This window comes from Macaca fascicularis, chromosome 8, assembly GCF_037993035.2.
Source record: "Macaca fascicularis isolate 582-1 chromosome 8, T2T-MFA8v1.1".
Classification (NCBI taxonomy): domain Eukaryota; kingdom Metazoa; phylum Chordata; class Mammalia; order Primates; family Cercopithecidae; genus Macaca; species Macaca fascicularis.
This window is the reverse complement of record NC_088382.1, coordinates 68,529,576-68,549,587: the sequence shown is the minus strand read 5'-3', so window position 1 is coordinate 68,549,587 and position 20,012 is coordinate 68,529,576. Positions and strand designations below refer to the sequence as shown.

At 39.2% G+C, this 20,012-nt stretch overlaps 1 protein-coding gene across 4 annotated transcripts in view; it reads right to left on the bottom strand.

The window, feature by feature from the left end:
* Positions 1-16,734, bottom strand: part of SDCBP (syndecan binding protein) — a 30,601-nt gene extending 13,867 nt beyond the window's left edge. For 2 of the 4 annotated variants that reach the window (XM_005563372.4, XM_005563374.4), the window contains exons 1-2: positions 16,691-16,734; positions 4,885-4,950 (exon numbers count right to left, since the gene is read on the bottom strand). In XM_005563372.4, coding sequence (XP_005563429.1) covers positions 4,885-4,935 — 51 coding nt within the window. In that variant the 5' untranslated portion in view covers positions 4,936-4,950; positions 16,691-16,734. The remainder of the gene's footprint in view (positions 1-4,884; positions 4,951-16,690) is intronic. The other 2 variants (XM_005563373.4, XM_005563375.4) reach the window with 1 other exon arrangement.
* Positions 16,735-20,012: the final 3,278 nt, after the last annotated feature.

Sequence of the window (20,012 nt, the reverse complement as noted above, 5' to 3'; positions counted from 1 at the left end):
TACCGTGCAGCACTGAAAAAAAAAAAAAAGAGCTATAAAGACATGAAAAGACATGGAGGAAACTTAAGTGGATATTACTAAGTGAAAGAAGCCAACCTGAAAAGGCTACATACTTTATGATTCCAACTATGACATTTTGAAAAACGCAAAATTGTGGAGATAATAAAATATAAGGCCAGGCACGGTGGCTCAGGCCTTTAATCCCAACATTTTGGGAAGCCGAAGTTGGAGAGGTGCTTGAGGCCTGGAGTTCAAGACCAGCCTGGGCAACATAGGAAAACCTGCCTATGCAAAAAACTGTTTTGGCCGGGCACAGTGGCTCATGCCTATAATCCCAGTACTTTGGTAGGCCGAGGTGGGCAGATCACCTGAAGTCAGGAGTTCAGCTGACCAACATGGCATGTTGTCATGTTTCTCATGGCCAACATGGCAAAACCCCGTCTCTAGTAAAAATACAGAAATTAGCTGGGCATGGTGATGGGTGCCTGTAAATTCCAGCTACCTGGGAGGCTGAGGCAGGGAGAATTGCTTGAACCCAGGAGGTGGAGGTTGCAGTGAGCCAAGACCGTACCACTGCACTCCAGCCTGGTGACAGAGCAAGACTCTGTCTCAGGAGAAAAAAAAATTTTTTTAAAGCTAGCTAGATGTGGTGGTGTATGCTTGTAGTTCCAGCTACTTAGGAGGCTGTGGCAGGAGGATGGAGGCTGCAGTGAACTATGACTGTGCCACTGTACTCCAGCCTGGGCAACAGAGCAACATCCTGACGCTAAAAAAAACACAAAAGCAAAAGCAAATTATTGGTTGCCAGGAGTTTCTGGAAGGGAAGAAAGAACAGGCATTAAAGGATTTTTAGAGCAGTGAACCTATTCTGTCTAATGCTACAATGGTATACAGTCATGTGCTGCATGTTCTGATCAGTGATGAACCACATATACAACAGTGGTCCCATGAGATTATAAAAGAGTTAAAAAATTCCTGCTGCCTAGTGACATCATAGCTGCCGTAACACAACTCATTAGTTTGTGGTCATAGTGGTGTAAATAAGCTTACTGCACTGCTAGTCATATATAAAAAAGTCTAGCACCTACAATTATTCATGGTACATAATACTTGATAATAAATGACTATGTTACTCATTTATGTATTTCCTGTGTTATACACTTTATCTTTAGAGTATATCCTTCTACTTACAAAAACAGTTAACTGTAAAACAGTCTCAGGCAGGTCCTTCAGGAGGTATTCCAGAAGGCGCTGTTACCATTGGAGATGACAACTCCATGCATGTTACTGCCTCTGAAGACCTTTCAGTGGGACAATGTGGAGGTGGAAGACAGTGATATTGATGATCCTGACCCTGTGCAGGCCTAGGCTAATGTGAGTGTGTGTTTTAGTTTTTAACAAACTTATAAGCAATTTTAAAAAACTAAAAATTTAAAAAATAGGAAAAAAGCTTATAGAATCAAGATATAAAGAAATATTTTATATAGCTGTACAATGTGTTGTGTCTTAATCTATATTATTACAAGAGTCAGAAAGTTAAGAAATTAAAGTTACAGGAAGCTAAGGTTAATTTATAATTCGACAAAGAAAAATCTTTAAATAAATTTAGTGCAGCCCAAGTACAGAGTGTTGATAAAGTCTGCAGCAGTGTACGGTAATATCCTAGGCTTCACATTCACTCACCACTCAACTCACTGACTCACTCAGTGCAACTTCTAGTCCTGGAAGCTCCATTCATGGTAAGTGCCATATACAGATGTACCATTTTAAATCTTTTACATCGTATTTTTACCATACCTTTTCTGTGTTTAGATACACAAATACTATTGTGTAACAACTGTCTACAGTATTCAGTACAGTAACATGCAGTGTTACTCTATCATACAGGTGGGATCATACAGGTTTGTAGCATAGGAACAACAGACTATACCATATTGCTTAGATGTGTAGTAGGCTATGCCATCTAGATTTGTGGGAGTACACTCTATAATGTTTGCATAACAAACTGTCTAATGTGGCATTGCTCAGAATATACCCGTCTTTAAGCAACACATGACTATATACACATCACTATACATTTGTCAAAATCCATAGAACATATAACACCAAAGGGAACCTCATGTAATGAAAATATGTAAACTTCAGGTGATATTAATGAGCCAGATGTACCGCTCTGGTGCAGATGCTGATACTGGGGAGGTTGTGCATGTGTGATGATAGAGGGTGTACCGTACTTTCGGATCAATTTTGTTGCAAATCTAAAATTGCTCTAAAACACAGCTTACTAATTTAAAATACTTCTCCTTTGTATGTAGTTATGATTTTCTATTCTTTCATTGCTATTGTTTTTAATCCAAGGAATACTGAAGAATACATATAGAAAGCTCCCTGCAAACAAAGTTATATAAATTTAATTATGTTATTTGCAGTAAAAATGAAACAAAAGGATGTAACCCAATTTTAAGTACTGTAAACCATTAAATGTAGCTACTTATTTCAAACTTACTTTGAAATCTGACACTACTGAAAATAAAGGGGTTACAGTTGCCCCAAGGAGCATGCCAGGGCCTATTATTTCTGCAGAAAGGATGTGGAAAAAACATGCTTGTAGCATCACTTCTGCCAAATTCTGCCCACCGTATTAGGAAACTGATAAGCTCTGGTTCTATATATCATTATTTATTAAAAGCTTACTTTGCATAAGTAGAGGAAACCACAGGCCACAGGCTCTTGTCAGGATTTGGAATGGAGAGAAAGGTCTAGGGACTGTATGATGTTAAAAGCCACAGCCTAATGGCTACTGCAGAACAGTTTACAAAATACGAATGGTTGGTTCATTGCTGTAATTTAGCTTTGCTGTGGTGTTAAAGGCCAGCAGATGAGAAAATGAATACTACCTTCCTTCATAACACCATTTCAGGGGACTCTTAAGAATAAAAACAAACATGAGTATCATCCACCTTAGAAAATGATGCAAAAAAAAAAAAAAAAACAAAACCTACAGCCAAAGAGTTTAATGGCTAGATTAGGAATATTTTTAAATTCAGGGGTAATAAAAGAACCATGTTTCCCACTCCTTATTCACTGTTCTATCTCCCAGCTGCTTTCTGCTCTGAACATAAAAGGTTCTTTAATGTAAATATCTATGTAATTCACTTCTGCTTGAAGAGGGCAGCATGATACAGATTGTAGCCCTCTTTATTTTTCATTCCAATATCTGTCAATATCAACTCTTCTTCTGCTGCTGTTTTCAAAATCAAAAGCCTCAGCTCATACCTGACTATGGTAAATTTACATTCAATTCCATAAAAACCTAACAAAAAAAGGATGAAAACAAAGAACAGATTAGTTATTCTTATGGGTCCACCTAAAAATCCTTATCAGTTAATGTGTTGATGTCATATAAGTGGCTAAGCAGTTATTCTGGAAAGCTAAATATTTCAGATAAAAGTCTTTTAAAAAGAGTGCTTGGGGGCCGGGTGCGGTGGCTCAAGCCTGTAATCCCAGCACTTCGGGAGGACGAGACTGGTGGATCACGAGGTCAGGAGATGGAGACCATCCTGGCTAACACAGTGAAACCCCGTCTCTACTGAAAAATACAAAAAAAACTAGCTGGGCGAGGTGGCGGGCGCCTGTAGTCCCAGCTACTCGGGAGGCTGAGGCAGGAGAATGGCGTGGACCTGGGAGGCGGAGCTTGCAGTGAGCTGAGATCCAGCCACTGCACTCCAGCCTGGGCTATAGAGCGAGACTCCGTCTCAAAAATAAAATAAATAAAATAAAAAGAGTGCTTGTTTAGACGAACTACGTGGAAATAAAACCACATGAAGAAAATACTGACAAAATACTAAAGAAGTGATAGGAACATGTAAAAGATGACTGAATAGGCCACGTGAAACTTTGAGGCATCAAAGCCTTGGCAGCTGAACTGTAGATTTCAGAGATTTTACAACCCTCATTTTAATATCCATACTGGATCTATGATAGAAAATAATTGTTCATAATTCAATTATCAATAAGTAAATCTCACTTTCTAGTAAACTGAAGACAGGGCACCAATAAAATGATCTTCAAGGTAAGGAGTTTTCATTTATTTTGTCAAATTAAAATAATAAACAATAGCTGAAGAAATTCTAAATTGATAAAGAGATCAAGTTGAAAGCTAACCGTAAACAGACAAATCCATCATATACTACAAATTATCCTCAGTTAAAATAATTATCAAAAATTTCCCAAATAGCCAGAATTGGTCCCAATTCCTCACTTGTTCTTAAGCAGAAGCATGTGTCTTCAAAATGCAAAGGACTATAAAAATTTTCAACTCAATGCAATGAGAAATACTGCAATCTCTACACAGTCATTTAGAGAATAAACAAGTGAAATGTCTGCTGCTCATCTCTCAAAGAAAAGAAATCACTACACTTTCCCTGTGCTTTTAAATAACTGCTCTTCTAAAAGTAGCATGTACTCCACTATTTTTGTAATTTTAACTTCAATTAGGAGGCAGAGAATTACTTTAAAGAGTGGTCATACCTAAAGATCCAAAAGACAAACATACCAATTTTATACAAAACTATGAATATCTAAAAAATTGGAGCATATTTTGTCAACTCAAATGTTGCATATAATTTAAATTTTAGTCAGAAAATTAAGCTACATGTAAAAAGTGTAAGTCAAATTAAAAAAATCTCATGCCTATTAATTCACAGTGAAATGAAAAAAAATTGCTAGTTTTTCTGTAAACTTTTTAGTCTGCAATTAATAAAACTAAAGAAAGGTTTATGAAGTGTAAAAATGAACAAATATATCTGCCATTTAGCTATCTTGCTTTACTTCAAGCAAGATGTTACTGTGCTTGTTTTGAAAAAAGTATTTAAACTATCATACCTGAATTACTTTGTCTACCTTCAAGTCTTCAAGAGATGGATAGAGCGACATTTTTGCAGGATTCTTCTAAAGAAAAAAAGAAAGTTATATTACTCTGATGTCACAGAAAATGGAAATAGACACATAAACACGTATAACTATTTAACACAATAAAAAACATTTAAATTGCAAAACATATTATAAAATAGGAATATATAGGCCATACCAAAAGTCAGCTGATACTTAAGAATCACCAAACTATCTCTCTTCCCCTAACATTATTACTGAACTATATCCATCACCGATTTTTAAAATTCCTTTCAAGTAAAAGTCCCTTCATTTTACAAACTTAGAAAATCAAATAGAATAGTTATGTGACTTACTCCTAACTTACACAAGTACTTGCAACTTAGCCAGGACTACGAAACTACCCTTAGTACAATGCCCTTGGGCACCACACAGCTACATTTCCTTCTAACAATAAAAGCCTAAAAGCAGACCATATGCAGTAACAATACATGAAACCTCTATTACTAAGAAAAATATATACACACATATATGTATATAGAAGAAACTATATTAACTAACAGATTTATCTTCAGAAGACAGATGGTAAAGGAGTGAGGAATAAGAGGGAAATTTTTACATTTCATTTAAAATACTTCTATATTAAGTAAAGTATGTTTTTTAGTTATCATAAATTGCTTTTTGTAATAATTTCAAACACAATTCTCTTAACATATTATATGAATACATATTTTAAATTTTATTTAGCTGTTTTGAGATGAATACCTGATACTTTCACTCAACCCAATAAAACAGAATATATGCTAAACTGGTACATGGTTTAACGTTAAGATTCCTGATTCAGGGCCGGGCGCGGTGGCTCAAGCCTGTAATCCCAGCACTTTGGGAGGCCGAGATGGGCGGATCACGAGGTCAGGAGATCGAGACCATGCTGGCTAACACGGTGAAACCCCATCTCTACTAAAAAATACAAAAAATTAGCCGGGCGAGGTGGCGGGCGCCTGTAGTCCCAGCTACTCGGGAGGCTGAGGCAGGAGAATGGCGTGAACCCAGGAGGCGGAGCTTGCAGTGAGCTGAGATCCGGCCACTGCACTCCAGCCTGGGCGACAGAGCGAAACTCCGTCTCAAAAAAAAAGATTCCTGATTCAGGTATCAATTTATTACCTCCCATTTCCAAATCCACTTCTTACTGCTTTCTCTCCCAAAATGGAGCTGAGCTCTTTCAACATTGCTCTGTTACCAGCTGGGATGATGTTAAGCCTTGTCAGTAGAGGCAACTGGAGGTACACTGTAGGAGGAAGAGGTTTTCTCCTCATGGTTCCAATGTACTACTCTAGTCAGACTCCTGCAGTACCTGCTCCTACAGCATCTTGCAACTTGCAGGAAGTAGTTCCGTAAGCATGCAGAAGCTAACCCCAGCACTCTGTTGAGTAACTCTGCAGCAGAATGCCACCACCAAGGAATCTCCCAGAGCAACTTTCTCAACCCCGTCATGTGGCTTCTGCAGCAAATTCCAAGGTTCAGAACGCCAGAGAGAGAATTTCAGGGAAGTTCCAGAAGCAAGGTCCAGTGCCATCTGTCCCCTCTTCAACCAGACCTGGATCTCAGCCCAGGTAAGGGAGCAGCCCTAGAGTTAGTGGCTACTTATTAAGTCTGCTCTTACAGTATTCTTCAAAGTTGTCTTTACTTCTTACAAGTCAATCTCTATTTCTTCAATCATGTTATAACTAATAGTTCTGTGTATTAAACCTCCACTGTTAAAATCACTATATGGTCTCTGTCTCCCAGTTGGACAGCAGTTTTTTTTAATTAATATAATTCACACACTCTAAAATTCAGCCTTTCAAAGTATACAATGCAATGGTTTTTAATGTATTCACAGACTTATACAATCATCTCCACTACCTATCTTTGAATATTTCCATCCTCCCCAAAAGAAAACGCATGCCTCCCCATTCTACCCTCCTTCCAGCTCCAGGCAACATACACTTTCTCGCCTCTGGATTTACCTGCTCTGGATACTTAATCTAGAATCTTAGGATATGTGGCCTTCTGCATCTGGCTTCTTTCACATAGCATATGTTCAAGGTTCATCTGTGTTGGAGCATTTATCAGTATTTCATTCATTTTCATAGCGGAATAATATTCCACTGTATGTATACCACATTGTATTTCTGCTGTCATCAGCTCATAACATTTGTGTTATTTGCACTTTTTGGCTATTATAAATAATGCTGTTAAAAATGCCAATGAGCATTTGCATTGTTAGCAAATAATATGTGAGTTTATATACTTTTTAAATAAATGCATCTTTAATTCTCTTGAAATATAGCTAAGCATGCAACCGCTGGGTCATATGGTAACTCTAATACCATCCCCTTGATGATTACAGGATTCGACATATGAATGGAGGGACACGGTCACAAACATTCAGACCATATCATACACCACTATAATATATGATTTACAAATATTTTTCTTATTCTGAAGATTGTCTTTTCATTTTTTTCACAGTGCATTTTGCAGTATGAGGTTTTTAATTCTGATGAAGTTGAATCTATATTTCTTCTTGGTTGCTTATGCTTTAGATATAACATCTCAGAAACTATTGCCCAACTCAAGGTTATGAAGACTTATCCTTCTGTTTTTTTCTAAAAATGTTATGTCTTTAATTCCTGCATTTATATCTTTGATCTATTTTATGTTAATTTTGTACATAGTGTGTGGTATAGATCCATATTCATTATTATCTATGTGGAAACCCAGTTATTTCAGCACCACTTTTTGAAAATAACATTTTTGAATTGTCTTGGCACCGTTGTTGAAAATCAATTGATCATAACTGTATGCACTTATTTCTGCAATCTCAATTCTATTTCATTGATCTATATGTCTATCCTTATACCAGTACCACACAGTCTTGAGTACTGTACATTTGTATTAAGTTTTAAAATCAGTTAATGTGAATCCTCCCACTTTCTTCTTTTTTGAAATTGTTTTGGCTATTCTAAACCCCTATCAACTCAGTATCAGTTTTAGAATCAGTATATCTATTTCTGTAAAAATAAATAAATAAATAAATAAAAGGTGTCCTTAAATCTGAAGTGAGTCTCTTATAAACTGGGTATAGCTGGCTCTTGGTTTTATTTTTTTAATCCATTCATCCCCTCTATGTCTTTTCATTGGAGAGTTTAGTACATTTAAAGTTATTACTGATAGGGAAGGACTTACAATGACATTTTGTTAATGATTGTCTAACTTGAAACTTTTTTGTCCTTCCTTTCCTCTCTTGCCATCATGCTTTTTGTTTCATTTTTTTTTAATAGATATGCTTTGATTCCTTATTTGTGTGTGTGTATTTTCTATAGGTATCTTCTTTGTGGCTACCATGGAGCTTAAATAAAACATCTTCTAATAAATCTATTTTAAGCTGATAACTTCAACTGCATACAATACTGCTTCTTTTCATCCATCCCCATACTGCATTACTGATGTCACAAATTACATCTTTTATGTTGTGCATCTATTAATATTTTTACAGTTATAGGCACTTATACTTTTGTCTTGGACTTATATATCAGAAATAAGTGATTTACTCACCACCATTACAATAATAAGCAGGTCTGTATTTGTCCATAGCTTTATCATTTAATTTTATACTTTCACATTGAACATCCTTTTGTTTCCATTTAACAGACTCCCATTAGTATTTAAGTCAGATATAGTGGTGATGAACTCTCTCAGATTTTGACAATCTTATTTCTCTTTTACTTTTAAAGAAAAGCTTTGCCATATACAGTACTTTGCTGGCAGTTTTTCTTCCAGCAGTTTGACTATATCATCCCACTTCTTTATGATCTGCAAGGTTCCTGCTAAGAAATCCACTTAGAGTCCTACAGAATCTCCTTTGTACATGACAAGTTGTTCTTATCCTGCTGCTTTCAAAATTCTTTGACAATTTGATTATAGTGTGTTTCCATGTGGATGTCTTTGGGTTGTTCTACTCTGGAGTCCATTGGGCTTCTTGAATCTGGATGTCCATTGCCTTCCTTCAATTTGGGAAGTTTTGGTCATTATTTCTTCAAATAAGCTTTTTGCTCCTTTCTCTTTCCAACATATGGAACTTCCATACAATCTATATTGATACAATTGATGCTCTCCCATTATTACTCTAGGCTGTCTTCATTCTTTTTTTATTCTTTTTCTTTTTGCTTCTCTGACTGGATAATTTCAAATGACCTGGCTTCAAGTTCACTAATTCTTCTCCTTGAAAAACACTGCTGCTAAACTCCTCTTGTAAATCTTTCAATTCGGTCAAAGCATATTGCATCTGTTACAATGTTTGTTTGGTTCCTTTTTATGTTTTCAATCTCTTTGTTGACACCATTTTGTTCATGCAGCGTTTTCCTTGGGTCACTGAACATGTTTATGGTGGTTAGTCTGAATTCCTTCTGAGATAATAAAGATATCTGTGTTTCCTTAAAGTAGGTTTCTGGATATTTTGACCCTTTGATTGTGCCATGTTTCCCTATTTCTTTGTGTGCCTTTTAACATCATGTTGGGATCCAAGCATTTGAAAAAATATCACCCCTGCCAGTCTTTGTGGACTGGCTCTGTAGAGAGAAAGATCCTCACTGATCAGCCTGACTAGAGATTCTGCATGCCTTCTGAACCTTTCCTGAGGATGCTTCTTCTCTACCAGTGTGTATAAATTCTCAAGATGAACTTGCTGGTTTCCTTTTTCAGGATCTCATAATCTTTTGCTCCCTGTGCTACCTGTCTATAGTACTTCAGGTTCTCTGGAGCTGCTGCAAGCCACCCAGCTCTCTTTTGTTTTCAGAGGCCTCCAATCTGGTGCCCTTTCCTGTCAGTGGGCTTTTAGAGTATGTCCACTCCTGCCTGTGCTCCAAGTCAGGTGAAACAGAAGCCAGTCCCTTGGGGGTAGCTCTCTGAAGTGTTGGACACATACTCCACTATTCTCTCCCCAACCCCTTTCATGCCATACCTAGGGACAGGCTGCTGAGCTGTATCATCCTCTGTCTGCCCTACCATAGGTCCTCTAGAGCAGAAACAAGTCTTCCAGTTCTCTGTTCTTCTCAGTGGCTCCCGGGCACCTGGAATACACCAGCTCCTGTCAGCTTTCCAAGACAAGCAAGACAGAAGCCAGTCCCTCAGCCCACTGAAAAGGTGAAACACTGGACACACATTCCAACTCTTTTGTCTCCCCAAGGAGAAGCCAGGAGTTGAGGATCTTCTCCTGCTGGTTTCATGCTGGAGGTAGGGAGGGACCATGGTGAGTGCATGCTAAACTGTCAACTTTGTTTTCAATGACCCCACAACCTGGTGCCCTTTCCTGTCAGAACTTATATTGAGGCAAAATAAAAACCAGACCCTTGGGCAGACCTCTGAAAAATCTGAATGTCAAACATATGTTTCAGTCTTCTCTTTCCCTCCCCAAGGAAAAACCAGGAGCCTGGAGTTTCCTCTCGCTCATGCCATGCTGAGCCAGGGGAATGAACTACGGTGAGCAAGTAGGATGAATTTTCCTACCATCTTCACTGCAGTTGGTTTACTGCTCACCTAGAATGTAGGAGCCTCTTAACTAGTTTCTGGATTTCTTACAAAGAGCTCTGGTGTGTGTATTGTTATTGAATCAATATTTCTGTGGGGAGAAGTGTGTGAGCTTTCTACTGCACCTTCTTGCTGATATTACACATCTTTTATTTGTTTCTTTTCTAATTTCTCTGGCTATAATCTCCAGTACAATGGTGAATAGTAGTGGCCTGGTACAGTCCTTAAGGGAAAAACAGAATCTGGGTTTGTGGGGGAAAAAAAAAATTCACTCTTGAGAGAGTACTATCAAAGATGATTTGATTGTATTAATCCAGGAGAACAAAGTGAATTACCTTCTTTGGTTCAAAGGATCAATTTCTTAGCAGCCTTTTCTTTAAACACAATTTTTTTGTCTTATTTAAACTTTCGGCCATTCTATCAACATAAACAAAATGCATATGATATATAATATACAAAATGTAAAGCAAGTTGCAATATCAACAACCAAAATGCACTGAAAAGAATGTTACCTGGCCATCTAATATTATTTCTATTTTTTATTTCTTTTTTTGATTCTGTCACTGGCTAACTTCAAAATCCCACTGTTCTCATGAAAAATGAAGTGGTTTCCTAACTTTTCTCTCCATAGAAGTTTCTCTTCAAATAAATATTAACTGAAGTTGTCTGAACAACTCTTGACTTAATTCACACACCAGCAACTCAAGCCTAGAAGAAAAATGAACTTTCAATTTTTTTTTTAAATAATAAATATTACCGTTAATTTACACTGATGTAAAAAGTAAGTTTCAGGTTTGCTTTAAGTGTATTGATCTTAATTAACTCTCTCACAAAGCATTCCTCAATTTTACTTTCTTGACCCATTTCATTAAATTTCTTTCCAAGTATTAAAATGTTGTAGCTGTAAACCACTGACTGACTATTTGCCACCCAGGTCACATGCTTCCATGCCTGCATATTTTTGTAAAAGGTGCATTCTCTTCCAGGAATGTCCTTCCAGGACTCTCCACCGATCAAATTCCTAGTTAGCCTTGAGGCCTAGGTCAAGCGTCAGCTAAAGCGGGTGACTTTGATGGCTTCAGTTGGATATTATTTGCTCCTCCCAACTCCTCTCAACTCTGCCTTAGATTATAGCTAGTACATGTTTATCTCCACTACTTAAAGGCAGGACTCACATTCAATATATTTACACAGCATAAATGCTTTTTCCTCATCCTCAAAGATATCAAATGTAGCTAGGCGCAGTACCTGTAATCCCAACAGTTTGGGAGAACAAGGTGAGTGGATCACTTGAGCCCAGGAGTTTGTGACCAGCTTGGGTAACATGGAGAAACCCCATCTCTACAAAAAATATAAAAAAGTAGCCAGGGACAGCGGCACACGCCTGTAGTCCCAGATACTCCGGGGGCTGAGGTAGGAGGACCACCTGAGCGAAGGAGATTGAGGCTGCAGTGAGCTGTGGTCACGCCATCACACTCTAACCTGGGTGGACAGACTGACACCCTGTCTCACCAATAAAAAAAAAACTTTTTAAAAAGAAGATATCAAATGTTAGTATTTTGACAAATGTCATCAAAACAACAGTAAATAAGATAACTTTAAACACTTATTGAAAAGATCAAAATATTCTTAGGGCAAGTCCATACTTTTGAAGCTAACAGTGTAAAAAGCCTAACAGTGTAAAAAACCTAGCAGTGTAAAAAATAAAGCATTTATCATTTGTGGAAATGATAAATGCTTTATTTTTCTGAAGGGCTCCATTAAGTCACTTGTATATTATATTTAAACCTTTGACCTAATGGGAACGTCAGAAACACAGCCCTTTTTCAAGAACCACAAAGCTAACTCCGGGAAATCCTCCTAATTGTGGCTGGAATTTTATAATGACCAATAATGAGGTTTAAGAGGATTCTGAAAGTAACTATTACATCAATGTAAGAATCTCATTTTACCTCACTTGCAACTCTTATCAAACATTATTATTGTACGAACTAAACTAAAGAATTTTGTCTCTAGGCTTTCCTTCAAGTTGAGTAATCACTAAGAAGATAAAACTCCCAAATCTACTCTGTAAGAGTTTGATCAAACCTTCCTGATCACTACAGCTTTTTTCCACTGGCCTAATTCCTTGGAAAGAAATGGTACTGCCCACATATGCTTTGATCAGGTTTGGCCCACACTACAATATTTGCAATCTCTGTGACTCACTTCAAGCCTTATGAAAGGCCCCTAAACCCAATGTATCTCAGGCCTCAGAAATAACTCCCAAAGAGTTTCTATTAAGAGATCTTTCAGTGGTTGGGATAGTTTCAGGACTTCTTCAGAACACCAAAACGCTATATATATATATGTATGTATTTATATTTTGTCTGCCTCAGTACCAAGTTTTCCATTTGTCCCTCAACTCCCTCAGGGCAATATCAGAGTAATGTCCTTGAAGTCTTTAAATACGTGTACAGAACAAAGCCCTCAACTTAAATACTCTACGTGATATTTTGGAATTCTAGTTTATTTACTCTCTGGATTTAATATTCTGATTAATGAAGTAGGAAACACTGGCAAAGTTTTCCAAATAATATCACCTAGAATGGCAATACTCATCATTTTCTGAGTTATTAACCTTACCCCTCCTCAAACCACCAACTACAACTGGCCTCGCTTAAAAATGGCATGTGACTGTTTAAGGTGAAATTATGTTTATTTGCTTCTTTTAATCTAAGCTATTAAAACAGGAGTTCCCAACCCCCGGGCCATGGACCAGAACCAGTCGGTGGCCCATTGGGAACCAGGCCACCCACAGCAGGTGAGTGGCAGGTGAGCCAGCATTACCACCTGAGCTCTACCTCCTGTCAGATCAGTGACAGCATTAGATTCTCATAGGAGCAGGAACCCTATTGTGAACTGCACTGCAAGGGATCTAGGTTCAACTTTCCTTGCGAAATAGTTTCATCCTGAAACCATCCCCCTATCCCGTCCGTGGAAAAACTATCTTCCATGAAACCAGTCCCTGGTGCCAAAAATGTCGGGAATCCCTGTATTAAAAACATCTTGGGATAATAAAAATTTAGGACTGCAGAATCATTGATTTTTTAAAAAAATTACATGACAGTTGATAAGCAATTAGTTGAATTCAAAGATGTTGCCTATTTCAACTACTGATATCTTCAAAACCAGGGAAATTTGGAGTAATTGGGTTTCTTTTGTTGAAGCAGTTATTAAAATTTCTAGTAAAGTTGTGTTTCTTTCTTTCTTTTTTTTTTTTTTTTTTTTTTGAGACGGAGTCTCACTGTGCTGCCCAGGCTGGAGTGCAGTGGCCGGATCTCAGCTCACTGCAAGCTGCGCCTCCCGGGTTTACGCCATTCTCCTGCCTCAGCCTCCCGAGTAGCTGGGACTACAGGCACCCGCCACGTCGCCCAGCTAGTTTTTTGTATTTTTTTAGTAGAGACGGGGTTTCACCATGTTAGCCAGGATGGTCTCGATCTCCTGACCTCGTGATCCGCCCGTCTCGGCCTCCCAAAGTGCTGGGATTACAGGCTTGAGCCACCGGGCCCGGCCGTAAAGTTGTGTTTCATTATTTCACTTCTGCAAACTATTCATAGAGTGACTGAAAAATTTAAAATATAAAAATAAAGTATCAGGCCAGGAACCGTGTGGCTCATGCCTGTAATCCTAGCACTTTCGGAGGCTGAGACAGGAGGACTGCTTGACCCCAGGAGTTCAAGAACAGCCTGAGCAACACAGCAAGATTCCATCTCTAAAAAAAATAAAAACTAAAAAATGAAAAAATAAAGTATCCATTGGACCCAGATGGTAAGCATTCCAGATGGCTCATACATGAGGTCTAGAAACACAATTTGATATATCCTAAGCAGTCTTCCAGAGCAATGTTTCTCAATCTGGCTAATCATCACAGCCAAATTACCCGAGGCTCTAGTTATTATAAAATCAGCTTCCTGGGCAGACACAGATTTCATGGAAGGACTTAGGAACTCTTCTTTTTAATAAATATCCTGGGGGTTTCTAATGATCAGCCATTAAGAAGTATGTCCATATGAAGTCCACTCCAAGTAGAATATTTAATCCTTACCCATAGGATTCCATTTCTCACCTAGTGAATTGGCAAAAATCCAAAGTTTGACAACATTCTCTGACATCAAGGCTTTGAGAAACACTCATATACTACTAATGGGAGCATAAACTAGTACAATTACCATGGAGAGTGAGTTTGCAGTATCTACCAAAATTCTAAATTCAGATACCCTCCAACTCTGCAGTATCACTTCAGGTCTCAAAACCTGAAGTGTACAAATATATGTGCACAAAGGAAGCAACATATGTAAAAGTTTATTCACCGCAGCACTGACTGTAACAGCAAAAGACTTGAAAGCTATACATGCTGATATTAGAAAAGCTCCAAAATATTATCACTAACTGGAAAAATAAGAGCAAAATGTGGAGCAGTATATAAAATGTTAATGTTTGTGCTAAAAGGAGGCAAATACAGCTTATATGTTTGCCTATGTAGATATAAAATATCCCTAGAATACCTAAGAAATGTAAAAAAGTTGCCTGCCTGCCAGAAGGAGACTTGATACTATATACCTATTTACACTGCTTAAATTTTGAGACATGTGACTGTTTACCTACTCAAAAACAATACATTTACAAAAGATGTTGGCAGCACTTGAAAAGAAATTAATAAATGCTAACGTTAACTATTGCTAAAAGTAGAAAGTATTTTAAAGTTATTTGGGGGAGCTTTTCTTTTTTAGAATCTCTTGGCATTTAATACCTATGAAAAGTACCCAAATCTGGCAAAAACAGAGAAAATAGTTGTGTCACGCTCATTTTAAGAAACTCTTTAAACAGTACATTTAACCGGCAACCATTAGCAAATTCTTCCCCTATTGTTCCTCTTTTTCTCCTTTTTACATCTTTTCCTATAATGCCCAAAACTAAAAGTTAATGTCTCCAAAGTTAAATTTAATTTTCAATGGAGTGACTACTTACTGACCATTTTAAAAGTCATTCTACTTCTTTTTATTCTGTGCCACAAACCACTTGATTTATAATATTTCTGTACCATTTAAGGCACAAAAGTTTATAGAATTAAGTTGGTAACACAGAAGACAAAAGGACATATTTTCTACCGTTATCCCTCAATCTTAAACAGGAAAATAAAAAGACTGAACAAATTTGAGTTTTAACTAATCACATACACATTTAGAAATCAATTTAAAAGGCCCGCCGTTGTTTTTCAATGTAAATGTCCTCCTTTAATCAACTATTTATTTTTGAAACAAGCAGATATTAAGAGTTTGGTAAGCCGAGCGTATTTTCTAAGCAATGTACGCAATGGAAAAGTCAACAGTAAACTTGTATGTGGTTATACAGACGAGATAATCTAGAAACTCCTTTCAAAAATGGGCACATTCGAAGACTCTATGACTCAATAATCCCACTTTGGTAAAAGTGAAACTTTCCACATCCATATGCCTTCCCTTTCCCATTATTACAAGGAAATCCTGAAAGGAAGTCTCTGAGTCGTCAGATCTCAGGGGTATTTCCTTCTAAACACACCCAACTGGAAACGTTTCTCCCTCAGGTCCAACTTCTCCAGGAAAAAGCTCAAGGCGAAAAACCTCTCCCCACCCCCTTCCAAAAAAAGTCAAGGCTTCGCCCACTAAACGAACACTTCCTTCCTCCTTTCAAATCCAGGACTTCCCGAATAACCCAAAAGGAGGGTGATTAAGTACAGACCAAGAAACGCGGAGCACGGGGAGGAACCGTGACCAGAGGCTCTTTCTTTACTCAACTCGAGATCGTATCGAGGAGAAAACAAGGATCGAGAGACTGTCCCAGGAAGAACCCCAGAGCTGGGGCGGGGGCTGCCGGCGTTCACCCGGCCGGGCCTCCGGGCTCAGCCAGCCCCGGCCCCAGCCCCGGCCCCAGCCCCAGCCCCAGCCCCAGCCCCAGCCCACGCAGGAGCCCGAAACCCGCGGGGTCGCGGCAGGCAGAGCGCGCTGCTCCCGCAAACTTGCCACCCAGCCAGCAGGGCGCAGGGAGGGGCGCGGAGCACCCTGAGGAGAGGGCGTCGCCGCTGCCTCCCGAAAACGGCTGCGACCGGGATGCAGTCCGTGAAGTGGCCCGGGGACCCTCACGCCTCTGCCCCAAGTCCCCGCGCCCGGGACCCGGCACCGGTGTCCTTCCTCCCCGCTTGGCCTCTTACCTAGCCCCACAAGGAAACGCTCGCCGCCACCGCCTCCGGTCACTGGCACGGACTTCTGAGGCCCAAGGGTAAGAGAGCGGCGCGCGCCCGAGGACCGCCCCCGAGGCGCGTCATGGCACCGCCCCCCGCCTTCGGCCCGCGCAGGCGCACCGCGCAGGGTCAGGTGATCGCGTCCCTAAGGTAACCGGGCGGTAGGGGTAAAGAGGCCTGGGCGTGGGTCGTTCCTGCAGCTCCAGGTGTTCGGCAGTGTGGGGCGGTCCATGCCGGCCGCTCTCCGCTGCCCAGCGGTTATGCTCCCAGTCTTCTCCGCTCTTCGGCAGTTAGTGCCCGCGGGCCCCGTGCCACCCACTCACTACAGTGTGTATCGCAGCTCACGGTCTCTTGGTCCTCGTCGCCTCCAATTCAAAGAGGTCTCTGGAGCCTATGCTCCCTCTTGGGATGCCTTCGACTTCCACCACTGCTGCCCTAGTAACACTCTCCGCTTGCTGTACCTGTCCACTATAGGCTCAGAAACGTTCTTCTCACGACCCCTTCGCAAGTCCTGCTTTATTTTTCTGTTTGAAATTTGGATGTTGGGGTGGCGGGGGGGCGTATTACGATGTCCTCCTGAGCTAATATTCCTTCGCTGCTGAGAGTTACTTGTGGTGGTGCGCAAAAGTAATTGCTTCCCAGTACAAAAACATAACGATCATTTCTTGAGGGCTGATTTTGTGCCAGCCATAGCTCTACGAACTTAATATATAGTCTTATTTGGTCTTCACATCAGTCTATAAAATAAATACAACATCCCATTACAAAGAAACTGAGGCACAGTTTACCCAAGAGTAAGCATAGTTACCATGGAATACTGTAGAGTCCTTGACAAAATAGCATTTACAAGCTGTTTATTTCTAGCTAAATTAGTGCCACAATAATTTAATATGTGGCAAAACTAATAAAAATCTGAGTGTAAAAGAGGTGACAACTAAAGATGAAAACTTTGCCGTCAGTAAGGTTATAGTTAGGCTGATGAAATGGACATTTAAAAATAATTACAAGGTAGATTGGGAAGGAAGATACACAACTTTTTGCTTTCAGATGAGATGATTTCTAACATAGAAAATCTGGAAAAAATTGACACTCCTCTAAAAAAATAGACAGAATGAAAAGCAATTATAGCAAGTTTGCATGAACAACTTTAAAACAGACTCATTCTAAGCCAAAATGCTTGGGACCAGAAATGTTTCCAATTTTTGATTTTTTTTTTTTTGCTTTTGTAATATTTGCATTATATACTTACGAGTTTACCATCCCTACTCCAAAACCCAAAATGCTCCAGTGAGCATTTCCCTTGGTCCTCATGTCAGCACTCAAAAAGTTTCATATTTTGGAGTAGTTCATATTTTGGATTTCTGTATTAGGAATAGTCGACCTGCATACATGGTCTGTTGTTTTCTTACATACCAGCAATAAGCAATTGGTATTTGAAATTAAAAACACGATAACCACTGACATTAGCACCAAAATAAAATGAAATACTTAGGTGTAAATCTAACAAAATATGTAAAAGGTTTATACAAGAAAAACTACAAGGTTCTAATAAAAGTTCCAATGAAAAAAACTACTAAGTTCAAAGGAGATCTAAATAAATCTAAAGATATTCCATTTTCATGGATAGGAGTACTTGATATTTAAATGTCAGTTCTGTCCGACTTAATCTATAGATCTGATACAATCTCAATCAAAATCCCAGCAAGTTATTTTGTGATTATTAACTGATTCTAAAGTTTATATGGAAAAATGAAAGACCCAGAAGAGCCAAACCAATACCAAAGGAGAGGAACAAAGTCAGAGGCCTAACAGTACCTTAGTTCAGGCTGTTGGAACAAATTACCATAGATTGCGTGGCTTAAACAACAGAAATGTGTTTCTCACATCTCTGAAGTCTGAGAAGCCCAAAATCAAGTTGCTGGCAGATCTGGAAATCTGGTGAAGGCTCACTTTTGGGTGTGCAGATGGCAGTCTTCCCATTGTATCCCCACATGGCAGAAAATGAGACAGATAAAGCAAATTCTCTCCTATGTTCTTATTAGGGCATTAATTTCATTATGAGGGCTCAACTCTCATGAGCTAATTATCTCTCAAAAACCTTGGGTCTAAATACCATCACATTGGAGATTAGGCCTCAACATATAAATTTTGGGGGGACACAAACATTCAGTCCATAGAAGTACTCAACTTCGAAATTTACTGTAAAGCTATAGTAATCAAGAGAATGTGGTATTGACAAAAGAATAGACAAATAGATCAATGGAACAGAATACAAAGCACAGAATTTGACCCAAACAGATACATTTAACAGATCTTTGGCAAAGTAGCTAAGGACAGTCTTCTCAATAAATGGTGCTGGAACAACTGGGCTTCCACATGTAAAAAAAAAAAAAAAAAATTGAATTTAGACATAGACTTAACACCCTTCACAAAAGGTAACTAAAAATGGATCATAGACTTAAATTTAAAAGCTGAATTATAAAACTTCCAGAAGATAACATAGGAGAAAATATAGGTGACCTCAGATTTGGCAGTATTTCAGATGAAACAACAAATGCTCAGTGGAAGAAAAGGTTGATAAGTTGGGCTTTACTAAAATGAAAAACTTTTGCTTTGTAAAAGACAATGTCAAGAGAATGAGAAGACAAGCTACAGACTAGGAGGAAATATTTGTAAAAAACATGTCTGATAAAGAATTTGGGCCAAGTGTAGTGGCTCACACCTGTAATCCCAGCACTTTGGCAGGCTTAGGTGGGAGGGTTGCTTGAGCCTAGGAATTTAAAACCAGCCTATGCCTAGGAGTTCGAAACCAGACCCTATATGTAAACAAAAAATAAAATTAGTAGATATGGTGGCAGACACCTGCAGTCCCAGCTGCTTGGGAGGCTGAGGTGGGAGGATCAGTTGATCCCAGGAGTTTGAGGCCAGCCTGGGCAACATAGTGGGAACCCATCTCTATTTTATGTAAAAAAAAAAAAAAAAAAGCCGGGCGCGGTGGCTCAAGCCTGTAATCCCAGCACTTTGGGAGGCCGAGACGGGCGGATCACGAGGTCAGGAGATCGAGACCATCCTGGCTAACACGGTGAAACCCCGTCTCTACTAAAAAAAAACCAAAAAACTAGCTGGGCGAGGTGGCGGGCGCCTGTAGTCCCAGCTACTCGGGAGGCTGAGGCAGGAGAATGGCGTGAACCCGGGAGATGGAGCTTGCAGTGAGCTGAGATCCGGCCACTGCACTCCAGTCTGGGCGACAGAGCGAGACTCCGTCTCAAAAAAAAAAAAAAGTGAGCAGATA